We start from the raw sequence: 20,999 nt of genomic DNA, 5'->3' as shown, positions 1-20,999 counted from the left end.
CTGGGAGCCTCCCTACACAGCCCAGCAGCCCAGAACTGCCCTGGGGGGATGGTACTCACCTGTGACATAGCACAGTCATCCCTCAACAGAGGACCAGGGGGTACACGGCCTGGAAGAGGGACCCACTCGCAAGTCTCAGGAGCCATACGCCAATACCAAGGACTTGTGGGTCAGTGGCAGAGACAAACTGTGGCAGGACTGAACTGAAGGATTAGACTATCGCAGCAGCTTTAAAACTCCAGGAACACCAGGGAGATTTGATTGTCAGAGCCACTCCCCCCCTCCCTAACCGCCCAGACACATGCCCCATATACAGGGCAGGCAACACCAACTACACTCGCAAGCTTGGTACACCAATTGGACCCCACAAGACTCACTCCCCCACTCACCAAAAAGGCAAAGCAGGGGAGAACTGGCTTGTGGAGAACAGGTGGCTCGTGGACGCCACCTGCTGGTTAGTTACAGAAAGCGTACTCCACGAAGCTGAAGATCTGATAAATCAGAGATAAGGACTTCAATTGGTCTACAAATACTAAAAGAACCCTATCAAGTTAAGCAAATGCCAAGAGGCCAGAAACAACAGAAAATTATAAAGCATATGAAAAAACCAGACGATATGGATAACCCAAGCCCAAGCACCCAAATCAAAAGATCAGAAGACACACAGTACCTAGAGCAACTAATCAAAGAACTAAAGATGAACAATGAGACCATAGTACGGGATGCAAAGGATATCAAGAAGACCCTAGAAGAGCATAAAGAAGACATTGCAGGACTAAATAAAAAAATAGATGATCTTACGGAAATTAAAGAAATCACTGACCAAATTAAAAAGATTCTGGATACTCATAGTACAAGAATAGACGAAGCTGAACAACGAATCAGTGACCTGGAAGATGACAGAATGGAAAATGAAAGAACAAAAGAAAGAATGGGGAAAAAAATCGAAAAGGACCTCAGGGATATGACAGATAATATAAAACATCCAAATATACGACTCATTGGTGTTCCAGAAGGGGAAGAAAAGGGTAAAGGTCTAGGAAGAGTATTCAAAGAAACTGTTGGGGAAAACTTCCCAAATCTTCTAAACACCATAAATACACAAATCATAAATGCCCAGTGAACTCCAAATAGAATAAATCCAAATAAACCCACTCTGAGACATATTCTGACCACACTGTCAAACACGGAAGAGAAGGAGCAAGTTCTGAAAGCAGGAAGAGAAAAGCAATTCACCACATACAAAGGAAACAGCATAAGCCTAAGTAGTGACTACTCAGCAGTCACCACGGAGGTGAAAAGGCAGTGGCATGATATATTTAAAATTCTGAGTGAGAAAAATTTCCAACCAAGAATACTTTATCCAGCAAAGCTCTCCTTCAAATTTGAGGGAGAGCTTAAATTTTTCACAGACAAACAAATATTGAGAGAATTTGCTAACAAGAGACCTGCCCTACTGGAGACACTAAAGGGAGCCCTACAGACAGAGAAACAAAGAAAGGAGAGAGAGACTGGAAGAAAGGTTCAGTACTAAAGAGATTCGGTATGGGTACATTAAAGGATATTAATAGAGAGAGGGGAAAAATACATATGACAAACATAAACCAAAGGATAAGATGTCTGATTCAAGAAATGCCTTCATGGTTATAATGTTGAATGTTAATGGATTAAACTCCCCAATTAAAAGATATAGATTTGCAGAGTGGATTAAAAAAAATGAACCATCAATATGTTGCATATAAGAGACTCATTTTAGACACAGGGACACAAAGAAATTGAAAGTGAAAGGATAGAAAAAAATGTTTCATGCAAGCTACAGCCAAAAGAAAGCAGGTGTAGCAATATTAATCTCAGATAAAATAGACTTTAAATGCAGGGATGTTTTCAGAGACAAAGAAGGCCACTACATACTAATAAAAGGGGCAATTCAACAAGAAGAAATAACAATCATAAATGTTTATGCACCCAATCAAGGTGCCACAAAATACGTGAGAGAAACACTGGTAAAACTAAAGGAAGCAACTGATGTTTCCACAATAATTGTGGGAGACTTCAACACATCACTCTCTCCTATAGATAGATCAATCAGACAGAAGATCAATAAGGAAATTGAAAACCTAAACAATCTGATAAATGAATTAGATTTAACAGACATATACAGAACATTACATCCCAAATCACCAAGATACACATACCTCTCTAGTGCTCACGGAACTTTCTCCAGAATAGATCATATGCTGGGACATAAAACAAGGCTCAATAAATTTAAAAAGACTGAAATTATTCAAAGCACATTCTCTGACCACAATGGAATACAATTAGAAGTCAATAACCATCAGAGACTTAGAAAATTCACAAATACCTGGAGGTTAAACAACACACTCCTAAACAATCAGTGGGTTAAAGAAGAAATAGCAAGAGAAATTGCTAAATATATAGAGACGAATGAAAATGAGAACACAACACACCAAAACCTATGGGATGCAGCAAAAGCAGTACTGAGGGGGAAATTTATAGCACTAAACGCATATATTAAAAAGGAAGAAAGAGCCAAAATCAAAGAACTAATGGATCAACTGAAAAAGCTAGAAAATGAACAGCCAACCAATCCTAAACCAAGTAGAAGAAAAGAAATAACAAGGATTAAAGCAGAAATAAATGACATAGAGAACAAAAAAACAATAGAGAAGATAAATATCACCAAAAGTTGGTTCTTTGAGAAGATCAACAAGATTGACAAGCCCCTAGCTAGACTGACAAAATCAGAAAGAGATAAGACCCATATAAACAAAATAATGAATGAAAAAGGTGACATAACTGCAGATCCCGAAGAAATTAAAAAATTATAAGAGGATACTATGAACAACTGTATGCCAACAAACTGGATAATGCAGAGGAAATGGACAACTTCCTGGAAACATATGAACAACCTAGACTGACCAGAGAAGAAATAGAAGACCTCAATCAACCCATCACAAGCAAAGAGATCCAATCAGTCATCAAAAATCTTCCCACAAATAAATGCCCAGGGCTAGATAGCTTTACAGGGGAATTCTACCAAACTTTCCAGAAAGAACTGACACCAATCTTACTTAAACTCTTTCAAAACATTGAAGAAAATGTAATACTACCTAACTCATTTTATGAAGCTAACATCAATCTAATACCAAAACCAGGCAAAGATGCTACAAAAAAGGAAAACTACTGGCCAATCTCCCTAATGAACATAGATGCAAAAATCCTCAACAAAATACTTGCAAATCGAATCCAAAGAAACATTAAAAAAATCATATACCATGACCAAGTGGGGTTCATTACAGGCATGCAAGGATGGTTCAACATAAGAAAATCAATCAATGTATTACAACACATTAACAAATCAAAAGGGAAAAATCAAATGATCATCTCAATAGATGCTGAAAAAGCATTTGACAAAATCCAACATCCGTTTTTGATAAAAACACTTCAGAAGGTAGGAATTGAAGGAAACTTCCTCAATATGGTAAAGAGCATATATGAAAAACCCACAGCCAGCACAGTACTCAACGGTGACAGACTGAAAGCCTTCCCTCTAAGATCAGGAACAAGACAAGGATGCCCGCTGTCACCACTGTTATTCAACATTGTGCTGGAAGTGCTAGCCAGGGCAATCCGGCAAGACAAAGAAATAAAAGGCATCCAAACTGGAAAAGAAGAAGTAAAACTGTCATTGTTTGCAGATGATATGATCTTATATCTGGAAAACCCTGAGAAATCAACGATACAGCAACTAGAGCTAATAAACAAATTTAGCAAAGTAGCGGGATACAAGATTAATGCACATAAGTCAGTAATGTTTCTATATGCTAGAAATGAACAAACTGAAGAGACACTCAAGAAAATGATACCATTTTCAATAGCAACTAAAAAAGTCAAGTACCTAGGAATAAACTTAACCAAAGATGTAAAAGACCTATACAAAGAAAACTACATAACTCTACTAAAAGAAATAGAAGGGGACCTTAAAAGATAGAAAATAGTCCCTGTTCATGGATAGGAAGGCTAAATGTCATTAAGATGTCAATTCTACCCAAACTCATCTACAGATTCAATGCAATCCCAATTAAAATTCCAACAACCTACTTTGCAGACTTGGAAAAGCTAGTTATCAAATTTATTTGGAAAGGGAAGATGCCTCGAATTGCTAAAGACACTCTAAAAAAGAAAAATGAAGTGGGAGGACTTACACTCCCTGACTTTGAAGCTTATTATAAAGCCACAGTTGTCAAAACAGCATGGTACTGGCACAAAGACAGACATATTGATCAATGGAATCAAATTCAGAATTCAGAGATAAACCTCCAGATCTATGGCCGACTGATCTTTGATAAGCCCCAAAGTCACTGAACTGGGTCATAATGGTTTTTTCAACAAATGGGGCGGGGAGAGTTGGATATCCATATCCAAAAGAATGAAAGAGGACCCCTACCTCACACCCTACACAAAAATTAACTCAAAATGGACCAAAGATCTCAATATAAAAGACAGTACCATAAAACTCCTAGAAGATAATGTAGGAAAACATCTTCAAGACCTTGTACTAGGCAGACACTTCCTAGACTTTACACCCAAAGCACAAGCAACAAAAGAAAAAATAGATAAATGGGAACTCCTCAAGCTTAGAAGTTTCTGCACCTCAAAGGAATTTCTCAAAAAGGTAAAGAGGCAGCCAACTCAATGGGAAAAAATTTTTGGAAACCATATATCTGACAAAAGACTGATATCTGGCATATATAAAGAAATCCTACAACTCAATGACAGTAGTACAGACAGCCCAATTCTAAAATGGGCAAAAGATATGAAAAGACAGTTCTCTGAAGAGGAAATACAAATGGTCAAGAAACATACGAAAAAATGTTCAGCTTCACTAGCTATTAGAGAGACGCAAATTAAGACCACAATGAGATACCATCTCACATCGATTAGAATGGCTGCTATTAAACAAATAGGAAACTACAAATGCTGGAGGGGATGTGGAGAAATTGGAACTCTTATTCATTGTTGGTGGGACTGTATAATGGTTCAGCCACTCTGGAAGTCAGTCTGGCAGTTCCTTAGAAAACTAGATACAGAGTTACCGTTCGATCCAGCGACTGCACTTCTCGGTATATATCCGGAAGATCGGAAAGCAGTGACACGAACGGATATCTGAACGCCACTGTTCATAGCAGCATTATTCACAATTGCCAAGAGAAGGAAACAACCCAAATGTCCTTCAACAGATGAGTGGATAAATAAAATGTGGTATATACACACGATGGAATACTACACGGCAGTAAGAAGGAACGATCTCGTGAAACATAAGACAACATGGATGAACCTTGAAGACATAATGCTGAGCGAAATAAGCCAGGCACAAAAAGACAAATATTATATGCTACCACTAATGTGAACTTTGAAAAATGTAAAACAAACGGTTTATAATGTAGAATGTAGGGGAACTAGCAATAGAGAGCAATTAAGGAAGGGGGAACAATAATCCAAGAAGAACAGATAAGCTATCATGGGTAAATTCAACATTCTGGGAATGCCCAGGAATGACTATGGTCTGTTAATTTCTGATGGGTATAGTAGGAACAAGTTCACAGAAATGATGCTATATTAGGTAACTTTCTTGGGGTAGAATAGGAACATGTTGGAAGTAAAGTAGTTATCTTAGGTTAGCTGTCTTTTTCTTACTCCCTTGTTATGGTCTCTTTGAAATGTTCTTTTACTGTATGTTTTTTTTTCTTAATTTTTTTCTTATTTTTTTATTTTTCATACAGTTGATTTAAAAAAAAAAAAAAAAGTTAAAAAAAAAACAAGGAAGAAAATATGTAGAGCCCCTTGAGGAGCCTGTGGAGAATGCAGGGGTATTGGCCTACCCCACCTCTATGGTTACTAACATGACCACAGACATAGGGGACTGGTGGTTTGATGGGTTGAGCCCTCTACCACAGGATTTACCCTTGGGAAGACTGTTGCTGCAAAGGAGAGGCTAGGCCTCCCTATAATTGTGCCTAAGAGCCTCCTCCCGAATGCCTCTTCGTTGCTCAGATGTGGCTTTCTCTCTCTACCTAAGCCAACTTGAAAGGTGAAACCACTGTCCTCCCCCCTACGTGGGATCAGACACCCAAGGGAGTGAATATCCCTGGCAACGTGGAATATGACTCCCGGGGAGGAATGTAGATCCGGCATTGTGGGATGGAGAACATCTTCTTGACCAAAAGGGGGATGTGAAAGGAAATGAAATAAGCTTCAGTGGCAGAGAGATTCCAAAAGGAGCCGAGAGGTCACTCTGGTGGGCACTCTTACACACAATTTAGACAACCCTTTTTAGGTTGTAAAGAATTGGGGTAGCTGGTGGTAGATACCTGAAATTATCAAACTATAACCCAGAACCCATGAATCTTGAAGACAATTGTATAAAAATGTAGCTTATGAGGGGTGACAATGGGATTGGGAAAGCCATAAGGACCACACTGCACTTTGTCTAGTTTATGGATGGATGAGTAGAAAAATAGGGGAAGGAAACAAACAAACAAACAAACAGACAAAGGTACCCAGTGTTCTTTTTTACTTTAATTGCTCTCTTTTTCACTTTAATTATTATTCTTGTTATTTTTGTGTGTGTGCTAATGAAGGTGTCAGGGATTGATTTAGGTGATGAATGTACAACTATGTAATGGCACTGTGAACAATCGAATGTACGATTTGTTTTGTATGACTGCGTGGTATGTGAATATATCTCAATAAAATGAAGATTTATAAAAAAATAATAAAAATAATCATGCTGAACTTAAAATTAAGACACAAAAACCCCAAATGAATCTAGTGTAATCAATGAATTGAGTTTGAGCATTAACAACAATTACAAGTAAAGATACAGGAAAAATATTACTTTGCATAAATTGTTTAGCATACATCTTAGAAATCAGATTAAATAACAAAGGAAAGATTAGATTTTCTATAAATAGGCTGGCACATATTTTTGCAAATAATCTTAGAAAACTAGACACACTCATTTTTTTCCCCATTATTTGGATTAACAGAGCTAAACATACCTGGCTATGTAGCTCTCAGTATATGTTTTTCTTTTGCTTGTAGGCACACCTGAGGCAGGACTTCTTGCCAAACTGGGTGGTGTGGTATTTCGAGATTTAACGCTAGCTCTAGAAGAGAGAAAGAGATGGCATAAATGAAAACAGCACTAAACAGAAAACATTTACTTCTCAAACTGCCTACTTGCATGATTAGAAAAATAATTAGAAGCTGCAGACAGGTAAGTTCAATAGAACATTAAAATCAAAATAATTATTTTAAACCTGAAAACAAATAATTAATACAAAGGGTAAACCAAGGCATTTTTTGCTTTTACTATCCTGAAGGTACATTAAATCAAAATACATATGTATGCTTTAAATGGAATTTATAATTTAATTCTGACAGGCCTCAAAATTTTAGAAAAGTTTAAATTTATAATTCTCTCAAAATAAAGTTGGGTTGTTCAGTGACTATGCATAAACATTAAATAATACATTAAACAAAATTTATTATTATCCTAAGCATATGAAATGTGGTAAAAAAAAAAAAAGAAATATTAACCACTTTAACATGATAATATTTAATATTCAATTTCTGAAAGTCTGTTCTTGGAAAAAACAAGCAACCACAAAATTGGGTTAATCTAATTTTCCCATTCAATACGTAATTTTACCAACTACACAGCCTGAGCCATCTGGTATCAGTAGAGGAGGAGTTCTGATTGGATCATCACTGAATTCCCTTTGCAAAACTTCAGGAATCAAAGAAAGCTTAGAAGGGTATATTATGATATAACAGTAAAAGTATAGACATTGGGACTCTGATGGATCTGGATTCAAATCCCACTGCTTCTGATCAGCTTGGTGAGAGTGGCCAACTTTTCTGAATCCAAGTTCTCTCATGTATAAAATGTGATCATCATCACTGTCTTAGAGAAATGTTAAGTACAATTTATATGAAACATTTAATATAGTTGATGACAATGATACTACAATCATTACTACTACTGTTATTGCTACTACAAGTTAATATTTATATAATAATGCTTGAAATACACTAGCTATATCTCCAATTGCCTTGTATATATTAACTTATTTAATCCTCAGAATAATCTTATGAAGTATGAAGGTTAATAATTCCATTTTACAAATGAGGCAACTCAGGCAAAAAGCAGTTAAATAACTTACCCAAGGTGACACAGCTAGTATGTTGCAAAGTCAGGCTTCAGATGCCCAATAAAGAGTTATTTCCCTTCCCTCCACAGATTACTCAAAGCTTTTCATTTCACAGCTAAGCAATGTTCTGTTATATGGAATGGACAGAATATTTTAAAATATTCCTTTAGACTGAAAGCTCTTAAACTTCAGCTGAAATTCTTCCTCCTCTACTTGTACAGCAAAGTTGGAGAAAGTCTCCTAAAATTTTAAATAGCTACCTCCAAAATACAGGCAGGTAAAAGCAACATCTATTTTTCACATGCTTGCTACATGCTAAATATGGTGCCAGGCACTATAAACATATTTCTCTATTTTAAATATTCACAAAAACCCTCAGAAGTTAATATTCCTATTTTAAAGCAATTTGGGTCCAGAGAGTCTAAGTAAGTTGCAAAGCCATTACGTAGCAGAGTACTTGAACCTAGGCAGATCTTAGTCCAAAGATTATATTCAGTATACAATGATGCATTCGATGAAAGGTTACTGTGAGTAGCTACTTCTTTAAATTATCATTTCTAAACTTTGACAAGCAAAGAATCACCTTGGTGCATGGATGCCCTGGACCGCTTCAAATGGTTAGCTGCAAGTTCATCCATGAGGTTTATTTTATTCAGATTTTATATATCAACTCTAGAAATTTTGTAGAACAGCTATCATGCTTGTTACGATTCATTCTCTAACTTCTCATTGAAAAAGAATGGGAATTCTTACGGTGAAAGTCACAAGAGGAATAAGAAACACACATTTGTGGCTGTAGAACAAAGCCTTCATAGACATTCTATTGCCTTCATATAGTATATACAGATGAAACAAACATACCCATGCAAATGTACACAGGCAACTTCACCATAACAATTTAATGTTGTTCAAAATGTTTAGATTTAGGGAAAATATAAGAGATTATCAACATTAATACATGTCATTATTAAATGCCTATCATCTATTTTTATTAACATCTTCTAAGGAAGAGGCTGAACCTGAAATGAGAAAAACCATCCTTGAGAGATGTGTAAGAACTGTCTTGATCAATTTAAACTTAAAATGCTGCCCCAGTCTCATAATCAACACATTTTTCTCCTTTGCCAGTCTGAAAAGTGCTACCCTTATTCTGCACCTGAAAGCTGCCTGTGACACCTCAAACAAATAATAAAAATAAGGTTAATTTTAAAGTTGCACTTAATCTACCTTATTGAAATTTGGTGTTTCTTTGAGATCTGCTTCAGAGGGTAGAGAGAGAAGTAGTAGGACAAGGAAAAATCGCTCAAAAGCACAGTCTTCCTTCCAGGATTTAACACTGACTATTAAAAGGTAATATACAGCTGCCTCTAAGAGCTCAAGGACCTTTCCTGTTGTTATTTCATTATATATCTAGTTAAACTTATTAATTTTTATACCAGCAAACAAAATGCTGTAGTAGGTCTTAGTTTAAACATTAGCAAAGTTAACTCTGCTTAATAATTTATTTTTTCAATTAAGCAATTTGTTAGGCCCTTATTTCATCATGTTAAAATCAGAGGGCTACACTTGATATTGAACTCCACTCATTTGGTGGAGTTCTAAAATGACTGCCATTGCCACACTTGCCTCTCTTCTCAGTTTGCTAGGCCATCAGGACAGAGAGAAGACTTTACTTAGCAGTGTCCTATCTTTTCCCTTTTTTACATGAAATTTTCAAGTAATTCTATCTAACAAAAAGACTGAAGCGCTAGATTAAATGTTTCTGAGACTTCTGTTTACTGGCTTTTTACAATTCATCAACTGCTTAAGTATAGGCCTTCTCTTTGAGAATACCACTCCTGAAAAAAGCTTCACAAAAATGACAATTGTTGAAGGTGACGTTATTTCAACACTCTAGAAATTAAAGTTTAATGGAATAAAATGCGTGATCTAAAAACAGCTTTATTTAGGACAACAGAAATGTTCACTAAAAATCAAAATCTTTTAAGTCCTAGAATATTATTTAGAACTTCTTGATTTAAAAATGATTAAACTAAGATTTTTTAAGTACAGGAATCTCTAAGTTAAACTATCTCAGTATATAAAGCCTTTAAGGAAATATCTGAAAGAGATTAACCAACTGAGTTACAAATACTTACTTGTAAATGGGTAATAACTCATGTCTTTTGATGGCACTGTTTGATTTTGTATCACGGTCATAAAACCTTTGCACATCTCTTCCAGTTCGAAGTGGAGGGCCTAACTTGTCCATCTTACTATTAAAATATATAAAGGTGTACCCATAAGGAGATTGCTACTGTTTGCTACTTCATATAATTTAAAAACTTAAAAAACAGACATTATTCTGGTTTATCAAAAATCCACCCCTTCCAAGCCCTTAATACATTATCTGACTGCAAGGGTAAGAACTAATTTCAAAAAGAATCCTCTGCGAGTTCACATAACATCCATTATTAGATTTGGCTACCCTGTCAATTGTGATACACATCCAAACAAATGCCTCATTTATATATATCAGGGCAATGGAATCAATGAAAAAGCTGAGGAAGGACGGCTGCTTCAAAGCAAATCAGTGAAGTTGGAAGGGAATTGAAAGGTTATTCACAAATAATGTAACTTTCTCCTATCCCCAAATTCTTAGAACTGTTCTCCTTTTTCTTCTTTATGTTATGATTTCCCCTGCATTTTAAAATTCCAAATATAAAATAAGGAATCAAATAAATATTACATTTATATCTTTACCCTTATCTGACTTTCTAATACAGAATGAGTTTATTTCTGAAATCTATCCAAAGAAAAGTAAACTATCACCCTATATGAAAATAAACATGGATAGCAATCCTGAAAAATCACACGCAAAAATGTTGAGTGACCATGCAATCTCAGGCTTTCTATTTTTACCCAAAGTATAAAGGATTTCCACCTACAGGGTAACAGGAAAAACTAAAGATGTATAAAATTTAGTTGTTTTACTTCAATCAAGTGAATCATGTATACTAACACCAACCAATATCCATTCATATGGATAATTAAATTAAGAAATTAGGAGAACTATTTTAAATGGCTACTGAATAATTACTCTTTTTAAGGGATATTTGTTTATTCATTCCTTCACTCATTCATTCACTCTATAAACTCTGAGTACCTACTATGTGTCAGGCACTGTGCTACATTCTGGGTGTAGAGTAGTAAGACAGACATGATGCTTGTTCTTATGGAGCTCAGTGTCTAAAAAGATGTGTTCACCTTTCTGGATTATGAGGGTGTTTGAGGAGGGATATATTTTATTTGCTTCATGCTCTTTCAGTAGTTTATACTTAGCTGGCACTCAAAAGGTAGGTGGAATTAAAGCAGTCAAAGTATCAGCCCCTTTTACATTTTATTGTAAAAGCAGATAATACCTTGCAGGTGGTGGTGTTTACATTATGATTTAAAGTAAAAAAAAAAAAAAAAAGCATATATAAATATAAATATATATATATATATATATATATATATGGACAGATATGTATATGGCATAATTCCCAAAACATTTGTGATTAAAATTTGATTTTTTTTTAATTTGGAAAGATTACTGGAAAACTCACTGTTTATAATTTTAATAAATCAGATTTTCTTTAAATTGCTTAAAATTATCAAAGGACTATTGTTACAAAAGGCATCTGCAGATTAAGATGTGAATTAAGAGTAAGAACAAAAGGTCTTATTTTCTTTGCCAGAAAAAAGTAAAATTAAAATTTTAATAATTAGTATTGAAATTAAAATTTAGAATTTTTGAACTCTACTTTTTTAAAACAGAGACTATTCTGGTTATAAGAAGTATTCAACCTTATATGTGATATAGAAAGCTCAATTTGAGAAAGGAGATATGTAAAATCTAATGAAAAAATCTAAAACTAATTATCTAATGGGAACATTACATATGTATCCCATATACATGAGGATGCCAGTATTTTCAGATTTTAAAAACCTAATGGAAAGGCATGTTTCAATGATGATTTGTTTAATGTACCATATACCTGTGTTATAAAATTCAACTCAAATCAATAAAGATATAATTGAAATGTTACTTAGGCTAAATGCAAGTAAATGTGACTCTTAGGCTAAAATCACTTAAACTGATGTGTGCTGTAATTTCCTTTCTTTCTAATGCTAGGCTATGTATCAAGATATGACCATATGAAATCAAAATTTATAAATCTCCATAACATAACCAATACTATGCAAGAATTCAGTCATTGTTACGGTAATTAAATAAATTTAAAAATGATTACATTATTAAAGAAGACCTTTCAAATACTTAAGCAAGCCTTGGCTACGTTTCATCTACCTAACAGCCAGATCATAAGATGTAACAGACCATTTCCCATGTATCATCTTCATATTTATTTTAGTGAACATGAACACTGCCTTACTCCCATCTCTTTTTAACAAACTCCTTTCCTCCTGCCCCTCAGCCTCCAGTGGTGCTTAAGATAAAGTCAAAGCAGCAATGAGATGAAGGGATAATTAGAAAGAAACAGAGATCTTTCCAAAAGTGGTGGCATATTTTCAAAAGGAATTTAAAAGCTCCAACCCAATGGATTCCTCCTTGAAGTTTCTTCTCTATGCCCAGCAAATCATCAGTAACTCACTTAAGGGCGTTGTGCCAGTTTGAATGTATTATGTCCCCCGAAATGCCATTATCTTTGATGTAATCTTGTGTGGGCAGATCTATCAGTGTTAATTAGATTGTAATTCTTTGAGTGTTTCCATGGAGATGCGCCCCACCCAACTGTGGGTGATGACTCTGATTGGATAATCTCCACGGAGGTGTTGGCCCATCCATTCAGGGTGGGTATGAAGTAAATTTCTGGAGCACTATATAAGATCAGACAGGAGGAGTGAGCTTGCTACAGCCAAGAGGGACACTGAAGAAAGCATAGGAGCTGCAGATGAGAGACAGTTTGAAGATGGCCTTTGTTGAAAGCAGACTCTTGCTCCGGAGAAGCTAAGAGAGGACAAATACCCCAAGTGCAACTAAGAGTGACATTTTTGAGGAACTGCAGCCTAGAGAGGAACGTCCTGGGAGAAAGCCATTTTGAAACCAGCACTTTGGAGCAGACACCAGCCACGTGCCTTCCCAGCTAACAGAGGTTTTCCAGACACCACTGGCCATCCTCCAGTGAAGGTACCCGATTGCTGATGTGTTTACCTTGGACACTTCATGGCCTTAAGACTGTAACTGTGTAACAAAATAAACCCCCTTTATAAAAGCCAATCCATTTCTGGTGTTTTGCATTCCAGTAGCATTAGCAAACCAAAACAGGTGTGAATAAAAGAACCATTGGAACCAGGAATCTTGTGTCTATTACATGTTTTGCCCTGACCTAAGGGCTCTTAGATGTTTCAAGTTTTAAAAAAATTCACCTGCGTTGATTTTCATATTGAATTTACTCATGATCTACATCTAGGGTTACTTTGAGAATCAATTCATGTTGGAAAAGTCCTCAAACTAAATGTAAATTAAATACTGACCTGAGAAATCCACTGTATTATGTATTTTTTAAGTCATTCACAAAGTTCACAGACTATTATTTTAATCTGATAATAATCCATTATGGAACTATCAACATTAATGTTTATTAGAATGAGCCTGTTACTTTTTTAAAGGCTTCAATTCAGTAATGAAAATTATTATACACCCAAGGTTTGAAAAAAATTAGGACAGAACTAAACAAATCCATCCAGAAGTAAAAGTAGTCTTTCTGCTGTTAAGGGGGGGAAAAAAATAGGGTATTTTGAAGCCAACCATGCATACCCACACAGCATACATTTTGGTATAAACTAACCAATCTTACATATATAGCATATGCCAATTTCACATGAAATTCAAGAACGTGCTTAAGCTGGCATCTAGTCTCAGCCGGAATCAAAGTGAAAAGGCATTTTCAATACCTCACTGTTCTTTCAACTCAACCACAAAAGCATCTTGGTTTAATAAAAGTGGAGATCTTTTGGTTCTATGAAACACTAATCTATGGTCAAAATCCCTGGATATATGACATGGCTTAAACAGTAACAGTTCCATCCTTGGGAAATGATACATGCAGAATCCTTAAAACACCAAACTTTCAAATTATAAATATCTAATTCCTGTGGTACTTTACTTATTCTAGAACAGGGCTGGGCAAACTTTCCTGTAAAGGGGCAGACAGAAAATATTTTAGGCTTTGCAGGCTATACCGACTCTCAGTCATAACCATTCAACTCTACCCTTGAAGCATGAACACAGCCATAGACAACACATAAACTAAAGGGCATGGCTGTGCTCCAATAAAACCAGGTGGTGGGCAGGATTTGGCCTTCAGACACAATTTGATGACTCTTGTAAAAGTCAAAAATGCAATGTATGAAATGATGCCAGTATTTTCAGCTTCTGAAAACCTAACAAATGCAGATTTCAATGATTTGTTTTCATTATAGCATATGATAAATGGTTATTTAAGTATCATTACATTTTCTTGAGTTCCTCAATAAAAATACCTGAATTTTTTAAGTAATGCATTTCTATAGATGATAAACTATGTTCTACTTTGACCAAGGCCTTTTTAAATTTAAAATGACTATCTGAAGTTGCGGAGAGGAATCTATTAAAAAGGAATAATACTTTTATAGGCTTTCAAAATATTCATGGCCAAATAAGTACTTTAAGAAATATTTGGCAAAAACAGTAACTTTTCCTAATTTTAAATAAACTTGAACTTAGGGAATGTCCTCGTTTACTAATGATATCATGACTTAATTCACTCCATCCGGCTCAATCTGGCTTATCTTGCAAGACTTTTGCAGTCGTGGCAGACTGAGATATATATACATATAAAGATGACTTATAAAATACAAATATAAATTTAAAAATATAAATATTTTAAAAAATATTTTTAAATATTTAAAAATTGTTAAATTTTATAAAAAATTTTATAAAACTTAAAATATACTTTAAAAACATAAATATAGATGTAAATAAAAATATAAATAAAAGATGATTTATAAAATATATAAAAGATGATTTCTGAAATAATATTGGGAAAAAAATTAACCAGGTGGTAATTTATATCTTTGTAGACCTCCACAGTTATAGCCCCCTGATGTTCTGAGCCATTAACAGTTTTGAAATGTATATCCCTACTTTTGATCCTAAATCCATCAATCCAATACAGAATAATTTAGTATCACAATTCCATGGCAAAAGTCCTCTACCATCACTGCTTCAGCCATTATCATACACATTAGAAGCCAAGCTCTACAATCCTAGGTTTTTAGGCATTTCTACATCTATAAGAGATAAAGCAGTTCATAAAAACATAAATAATATTCCACACATACCCAATTCACAGACATCAAAAGCCAAAAAAAGAGGTAACTTTAAAAATGGCAGAAATTTCTTCCTTACTGCTTGCTTCTAATATGATAAAAACATGAGAAATGAATTTCAATTTTTTATTAAAAAATGCTCCTTACATGCACTGTTGCTGTAATTTTACCACATCCAATATAGCCTATCTCTAAAGAAAACTCCTGTTTTTCACAATAACTGACTAGAAGTAAATTTTTGAAATTTGATATTTATTGGTTGAAATAGCCATCTAAACTGGAAATCAGCATTTATGAAAACACCATCCTCAAAGAACAACTGTATAAATTCTGTGACACAACTAAAATATTTACAATATTTACTAAAATGTTCTGTGTTTCATGATGCTTCTAAATCTCCTGGGATTTAAGGAGATTGTTTTAGAATAAGCAAAAAATTTTTCTTTTGGGGTGTTTTTTGCTTTACAAACAGAAAAAGTACATTAAAGTTTGTCCCATGGATATTCTGGAAGTTCATTACCAAACATATAAGGGTTTTTCCAGGGGCAGAGATATTTTTCCCTTTGGTATGGCTCCAATATTTGCTAAATATTATAGATCACTGATATGCCTAATTAAAGTAACCACAAAAAAAGATTATATAGATTATCTACAACAAACTTTCAATGATCCCATGCCTTTGAAATTACTTTATTTTACTAATTTCAATAGATGCTCAATTTCTTTAACATCACAGGTAACCAGATGTCTTAATTCCATCTTCATTCAATCATGATTTATCTGTGTCAATGGAAATAAGCGTTGGTGTACAAACTTTAATTCTTCTACCTGAACCAAGACTATAATTCTGATTATGGCAACAGATTTACAAATGAGGGATTTAGTTACTCATTCATTATTTTTTCACTTATTCACCAAAAATTTATCATATGCCTATGTTACAGGCACTATGTAGACTTAGTTACATCTGCAAACAAGACAGATACGATCTCTGCCATCATAGAGCTTACAATTTAGCAAGGTAAACAGACATTACACAAATCATTACATCAATAACTCTAAATAAATAATGAACTCTGTCACTAAATAGATAGTCACAAATGGCTGTAATCTAAAATAGTAGTATAGTAATGTTCCAGTTTAATACAGTGATATACTGACCACAAGCAAATAATGACTACTCTCTTTCCAGTAGATGGAAACATTCCCTTAATATGTAAGGATCCCATATAGAATAGACAATCAGGATTTGAATAGATATATGTTTGACTAACACTTTAGATTATGATGTGGGACACCCAAGAATTTTAAATCTTTATTACATATAGTGCATAACTTACAGAATTATTGGGCTCAACATCTTTGTTTGTTAGAACATACCTTCCCTTAGGGATCATATAAACATTGGTCACATTTTCTTAGATCAATTGTCAAGGTGTTGTCAGAGTGAGATAGAGAAGAGATGCGACCAAAGCCACATAATTATTCAGTGACACAGCTGAATCTAGAAGCCTAGTTTTCTAACTCCCAGGTTAGTGGCCCCTTTCATTATACCAAACAGCTTTGCATGCTCTATCTGACAATACAGTATATTAGTACAACCTAATATTTTCAACTGATAAAATCACCAGTATGATAAGAGAGGTACTAAAAAACATTGGCTTTTTAAATATAAACAACAATATAAACAAACACTACAGCCTAATATGGAAGGCAATTCTCTGAGATGGTAAAAAGGTTTGTAAAATTAAAACACATATTGCTATGTCTATATCTTAGTTAAATATCTATTAAGTCAACTCAGCAGAGAAAAAAATCAAATAAAAATGAAATCAGGTTTTTTACCACTGGAAGATGAGAACTTTTTAATTTTCAACCATCAGTCTACTATTCTACTGATAACCTGTCCCTATCTTACTGATAATCTGTCTCTTTTTCCTTCTAGGTCTTGCACTTTCCACATAGTTCAAATCAGGAAACAAAAGGCAATTACTCCTGCTTATGTAGCCTCATAAATAGTTCCTATATAAAAACCAAAGTGAATGTGAACCACAGATAAACTATACTTGAAAATAATGAATGCTATATTTCCCTAATCAACTTATATCAGTATCTGGAAAGATACAGACATAGCCTTCCCAATGGTCATGTGGCAATCGACTTAATTTTCTAATTTACCAAAATGAAAGAGAAAGTGAGTTTCTACTGGAACAGGTGGCTTTCTATTAAAACCTCTAGTGCAATAGGCAATTTTTCCCACATTAAAATAGTTGAAAGTATAATTTTCCTATTTCATTCAAAGCTACGTGTAAAACTGTGAAAGACAGAAAATATGAAAAAAGCATTAAATAAAAGGAAACTAGTCACTTCAAATACCACAGTTAATATTTTGGTATATTTTATTTGCTTTTTTTCCCTACATATATTTTTATAAAGTTCTCAAACCAAACGTGGAGTTTTGTATGCTACATTTTTCTCTATTCATACCAGAAATATCTTATTAAAATGTATATATATTTCATGGTTGCATAATATCCTCTATAGAGTTTCATAATCTACTATTCAACTAGAACTAAACACTTAGGTGAAAAGAGCCCAATGTTTAGAGCCAAAAATATCCCAATTTGTACCCTGGTTCCAACTCTTTTAACTGCTGTGTGGCCTTCAGCAAATTACTGTGCTTCTCTGATCCTCTTATTTCATGGTAGTGGGGTGGTCTCAATAAAAACACATTTTTAAAAGACTAACACAGTGTCTGATACATAGTGTATTTAAATGATTTCTGTACTTTAAATGATTTCCTTAATTTCTTAGAAGTAAAAGTATTCAATCAAAAGTAGAAATGTTTTTAAGGCTCTTGATAAATGATAACAGATTATCATCCAAAATGATTATACTAATTCAGACTCTCAAATAGTGAATGCATCCTTGACCAGCAATATGTTAAAGGCAAATAACTTAGATATAAAATTAAACTTTAATGAAAAAGCCAATTATCTAAATAAAATGACACCTTAACATCATTTAAATATATACCATTAACAAATTAAATTCAATAAAGACTTACCCTGCATGAGGGGCTGCTATCCCTTTGTGGGAGGGAGACAAGGTCTGAAGTTTGTTTCCCAAAGAACTGCTAACTGAAGACATTTTACCTGAAGGCACACCTCATAACAAAAAAGGCATTAGTTTTAAAAACACTCTGAAAAAGAAAAATTCATAAAACACAGCATCTGATAAAGCAAACAATGCTTACAATATTCTTTGTGGCAATAAATCAAAACAAGCTGTTAACAGAGGAAAAAATTTCCAGGGAACATTCCTAATTCAGTCTCATCTACTTCACTATATTTTCTTTCTTTCAATTCACATACAAATAAAGGTATACTTAGTGGTCAATATTTTCTTCAAACTATTAAACATCTGTCTATTAAGGACAGTGAAACAGTTCAGAAATATGAGGAACTAGGATAAAAATGTATGAAAAATACTGTGGTCAAAGAGACAAGAAAAATAACTTGGCTAACTTCTGAACAGATGATACTTCAATAATAACATCAAGAGCAGACATTTAAGTTAAAAAAAAAACCAGTAAAATATGTAATAGAAGAAGCTTTTGAAAGTTACTTTACTTTTACTAAGAAACTATTACTTGATCCTCCACATCTCTTCCTAATTATAAACCTCTTTTAATAATGTGGAATAGATCATATCTTTGTTTCCTTCTCTACCAACCTTGTGTAAAAACAAGTCTATTTTATAGAGCTCATTACCTACAACAGTTTTGTTAGTGCCACTTGGTTGTGGTAATCGTGAAGATCCTGATGATGTAGTTCCAGGAGAATTTGTCTTTTTAACTGTAGGAGGCTTATACTAAAATAATGAAAATAAAAAATAAAACATTTTATTAGCATCACTTTTTGATTACAGATTATAAACTATTATTTCAAAAGTTCCAATTCCCTTAACTGAACAACCTTTTTATTAGCTATTGGATTACCCAAATTCAGACAGTATAGCATAAAATATGTCACCTGAGAGAGAGATTTCCCAAAATATGTTCCCACTCAAAACTGGCTTAGTGTACTGAGTTTGCCTCAGGTCTCCCACTGCTAAAATAAAATAAGAGCAACTTCTCCCAATTTATACCCAAAAAATACGTCTAACAGAAAACATCCTCAATGCTAAGAATTTAAATGCCAAACAAATATTAGTAGAGAAACTCAGAACAACCAATTATGATTACTTGATGGCAGAGCTTTAAAGGTCAAGATATTTATATGTCCTTGGTTGTGATTTTTTATGTCATATATAATCCAGCCATATTTCCTACTGATAAAAATTTGTAAGATTATATATATATCAGTCTTGCCAAGTCTCCCTATATAGCTGCCTCACGAGATTTCCCCAATGTGAAGAGAAAGAACTAATTCTGTCTTCATCATCCTTAACAGACTATACAAAAGGAATGAAATATGGGTTGATTTTGAAATAAGATTGGATATTTCAGCTTACTTTGTTTATTTTTTTCCACCCTCTAGAGGGATATCACTTGTAATTTTATTTTGCTGTCTCTCAATTGAGCATAAATTTGCTCAGTTCACTGAGGAGAAAATAGCTTATCAATCACACCTGTTCTAATATAAAGAAATAAACATGCCCAGGTTGACATTGTAACTTAACAGCAAAGTAATTCTTGGTACAGGTGATAACCATACTTGCACATGTACTTGGGATTTAACTCAATATATTATTTAAGTAGACTGCTTAGGACTTTATGTGAAAAATTGGTTTTAAGCCTAATTTTAAAAAATCAAATCATATTTTATAACCAACAATTAACATAAAATTTAAGATGCACTTCTACAAAAAACAGCTAAAAACAAAATTTTAAATTCAGAAACTATAATCCTTAAAAATTCAAAATGTAAACTTGAAAAAAAATAAATCTTGTAAAAGGGTCACAAAATATTTTCAATGCCATTCACAGTTGCCATTATTATGCCATAAATTGAAATCTCTTAAATACCTGGCAATTAGAAAAATTCCAATAAAATCTGTCAAATGAAGTCTCAAATGAATAGGAAACTTTGGGAGATAATCCATATAGGATACTTTTTTAAAAACCTAGGGATACTTCTGGTAGTTTCTGATTTTACAGGACATCTGGTTAGTAACCAGCCTCTCTCACTAAACTATCAATGAAGACATTAAAAAAAAGATTTTAAAACTGGCAATATGAAAACAAGACCTAAAATAGCATCTCAAAATACCAGAGTCATGACTAAAAATAAGGCCAATAAAATCGGATTAAAAACAGGAGAAGCAACCCACTCATATTGTGCTATCAATAAAGAACAAAATTATTAGCATAAACAAAGGAGACAAGCATGGCATATTACATATTGA

At 33.9% G+C, this 20,999-nt stretch overlaps 1 protein-coding gene across 4 annotated transcripts in view; it reads right to left on the bottom strand.

The window, feature by feature from the left end:
* The window catches only part of ZC2HC1A (zinc finger C2HC-type containing 1A), a 72,176-nt gene that overhangs the window by 13,407 nt on the left and 37,770 nt on the right, over positions 1–20,999 (bottom strand). Inside the window, exons 6-9 of one of the 4 annotated variants that reach the window (XM_037803088.1) lie at positions 19,364–19,463; positions 18,658–18,757; positions 10,376–10,492; positions 7,083–7,190 (exon numbers count right to left, since the gene is read on the bottom strand). In XM_037803088.1, coding sequence (XP_037659016.1) covers positions 7,083–7,190; positions 10,376–10,492; positions 18,658–18,757; positions 19,364–19,463 — 425 coding nt within the window. The remainder of the gene's footprint in view (positions 1–7,082; positions 7,191–10,375; positions 10,493–18,657; positions 18,758–19,363; positions 19,464–20,999) is intronic. The other 3 variants (XM_037803089.1, XM_037803091.1, XM_037803090.1) reach the window with 3 other exon arrangements.

Source organism: Choloepus didactylus, chromosome 14 (assembly GCF_015220235.1).
Source record: "Choloepus didactylus isolate mChoDid1 chromosome 14, mChoDid1.pri, whole genome shotgun sequence".
In the NCBI taxonomy this organism is placed as follows: Eukaryota; Metazoa; Chordata; class Mammalia; order Pilosa; family Megalonychidae; genus Choloepus; species Choloepus didactylus.
Note: the sequence above shows the minus strand (reverse complement) of the source record. Positions and strands in the feature narration are given on the sequence as shown.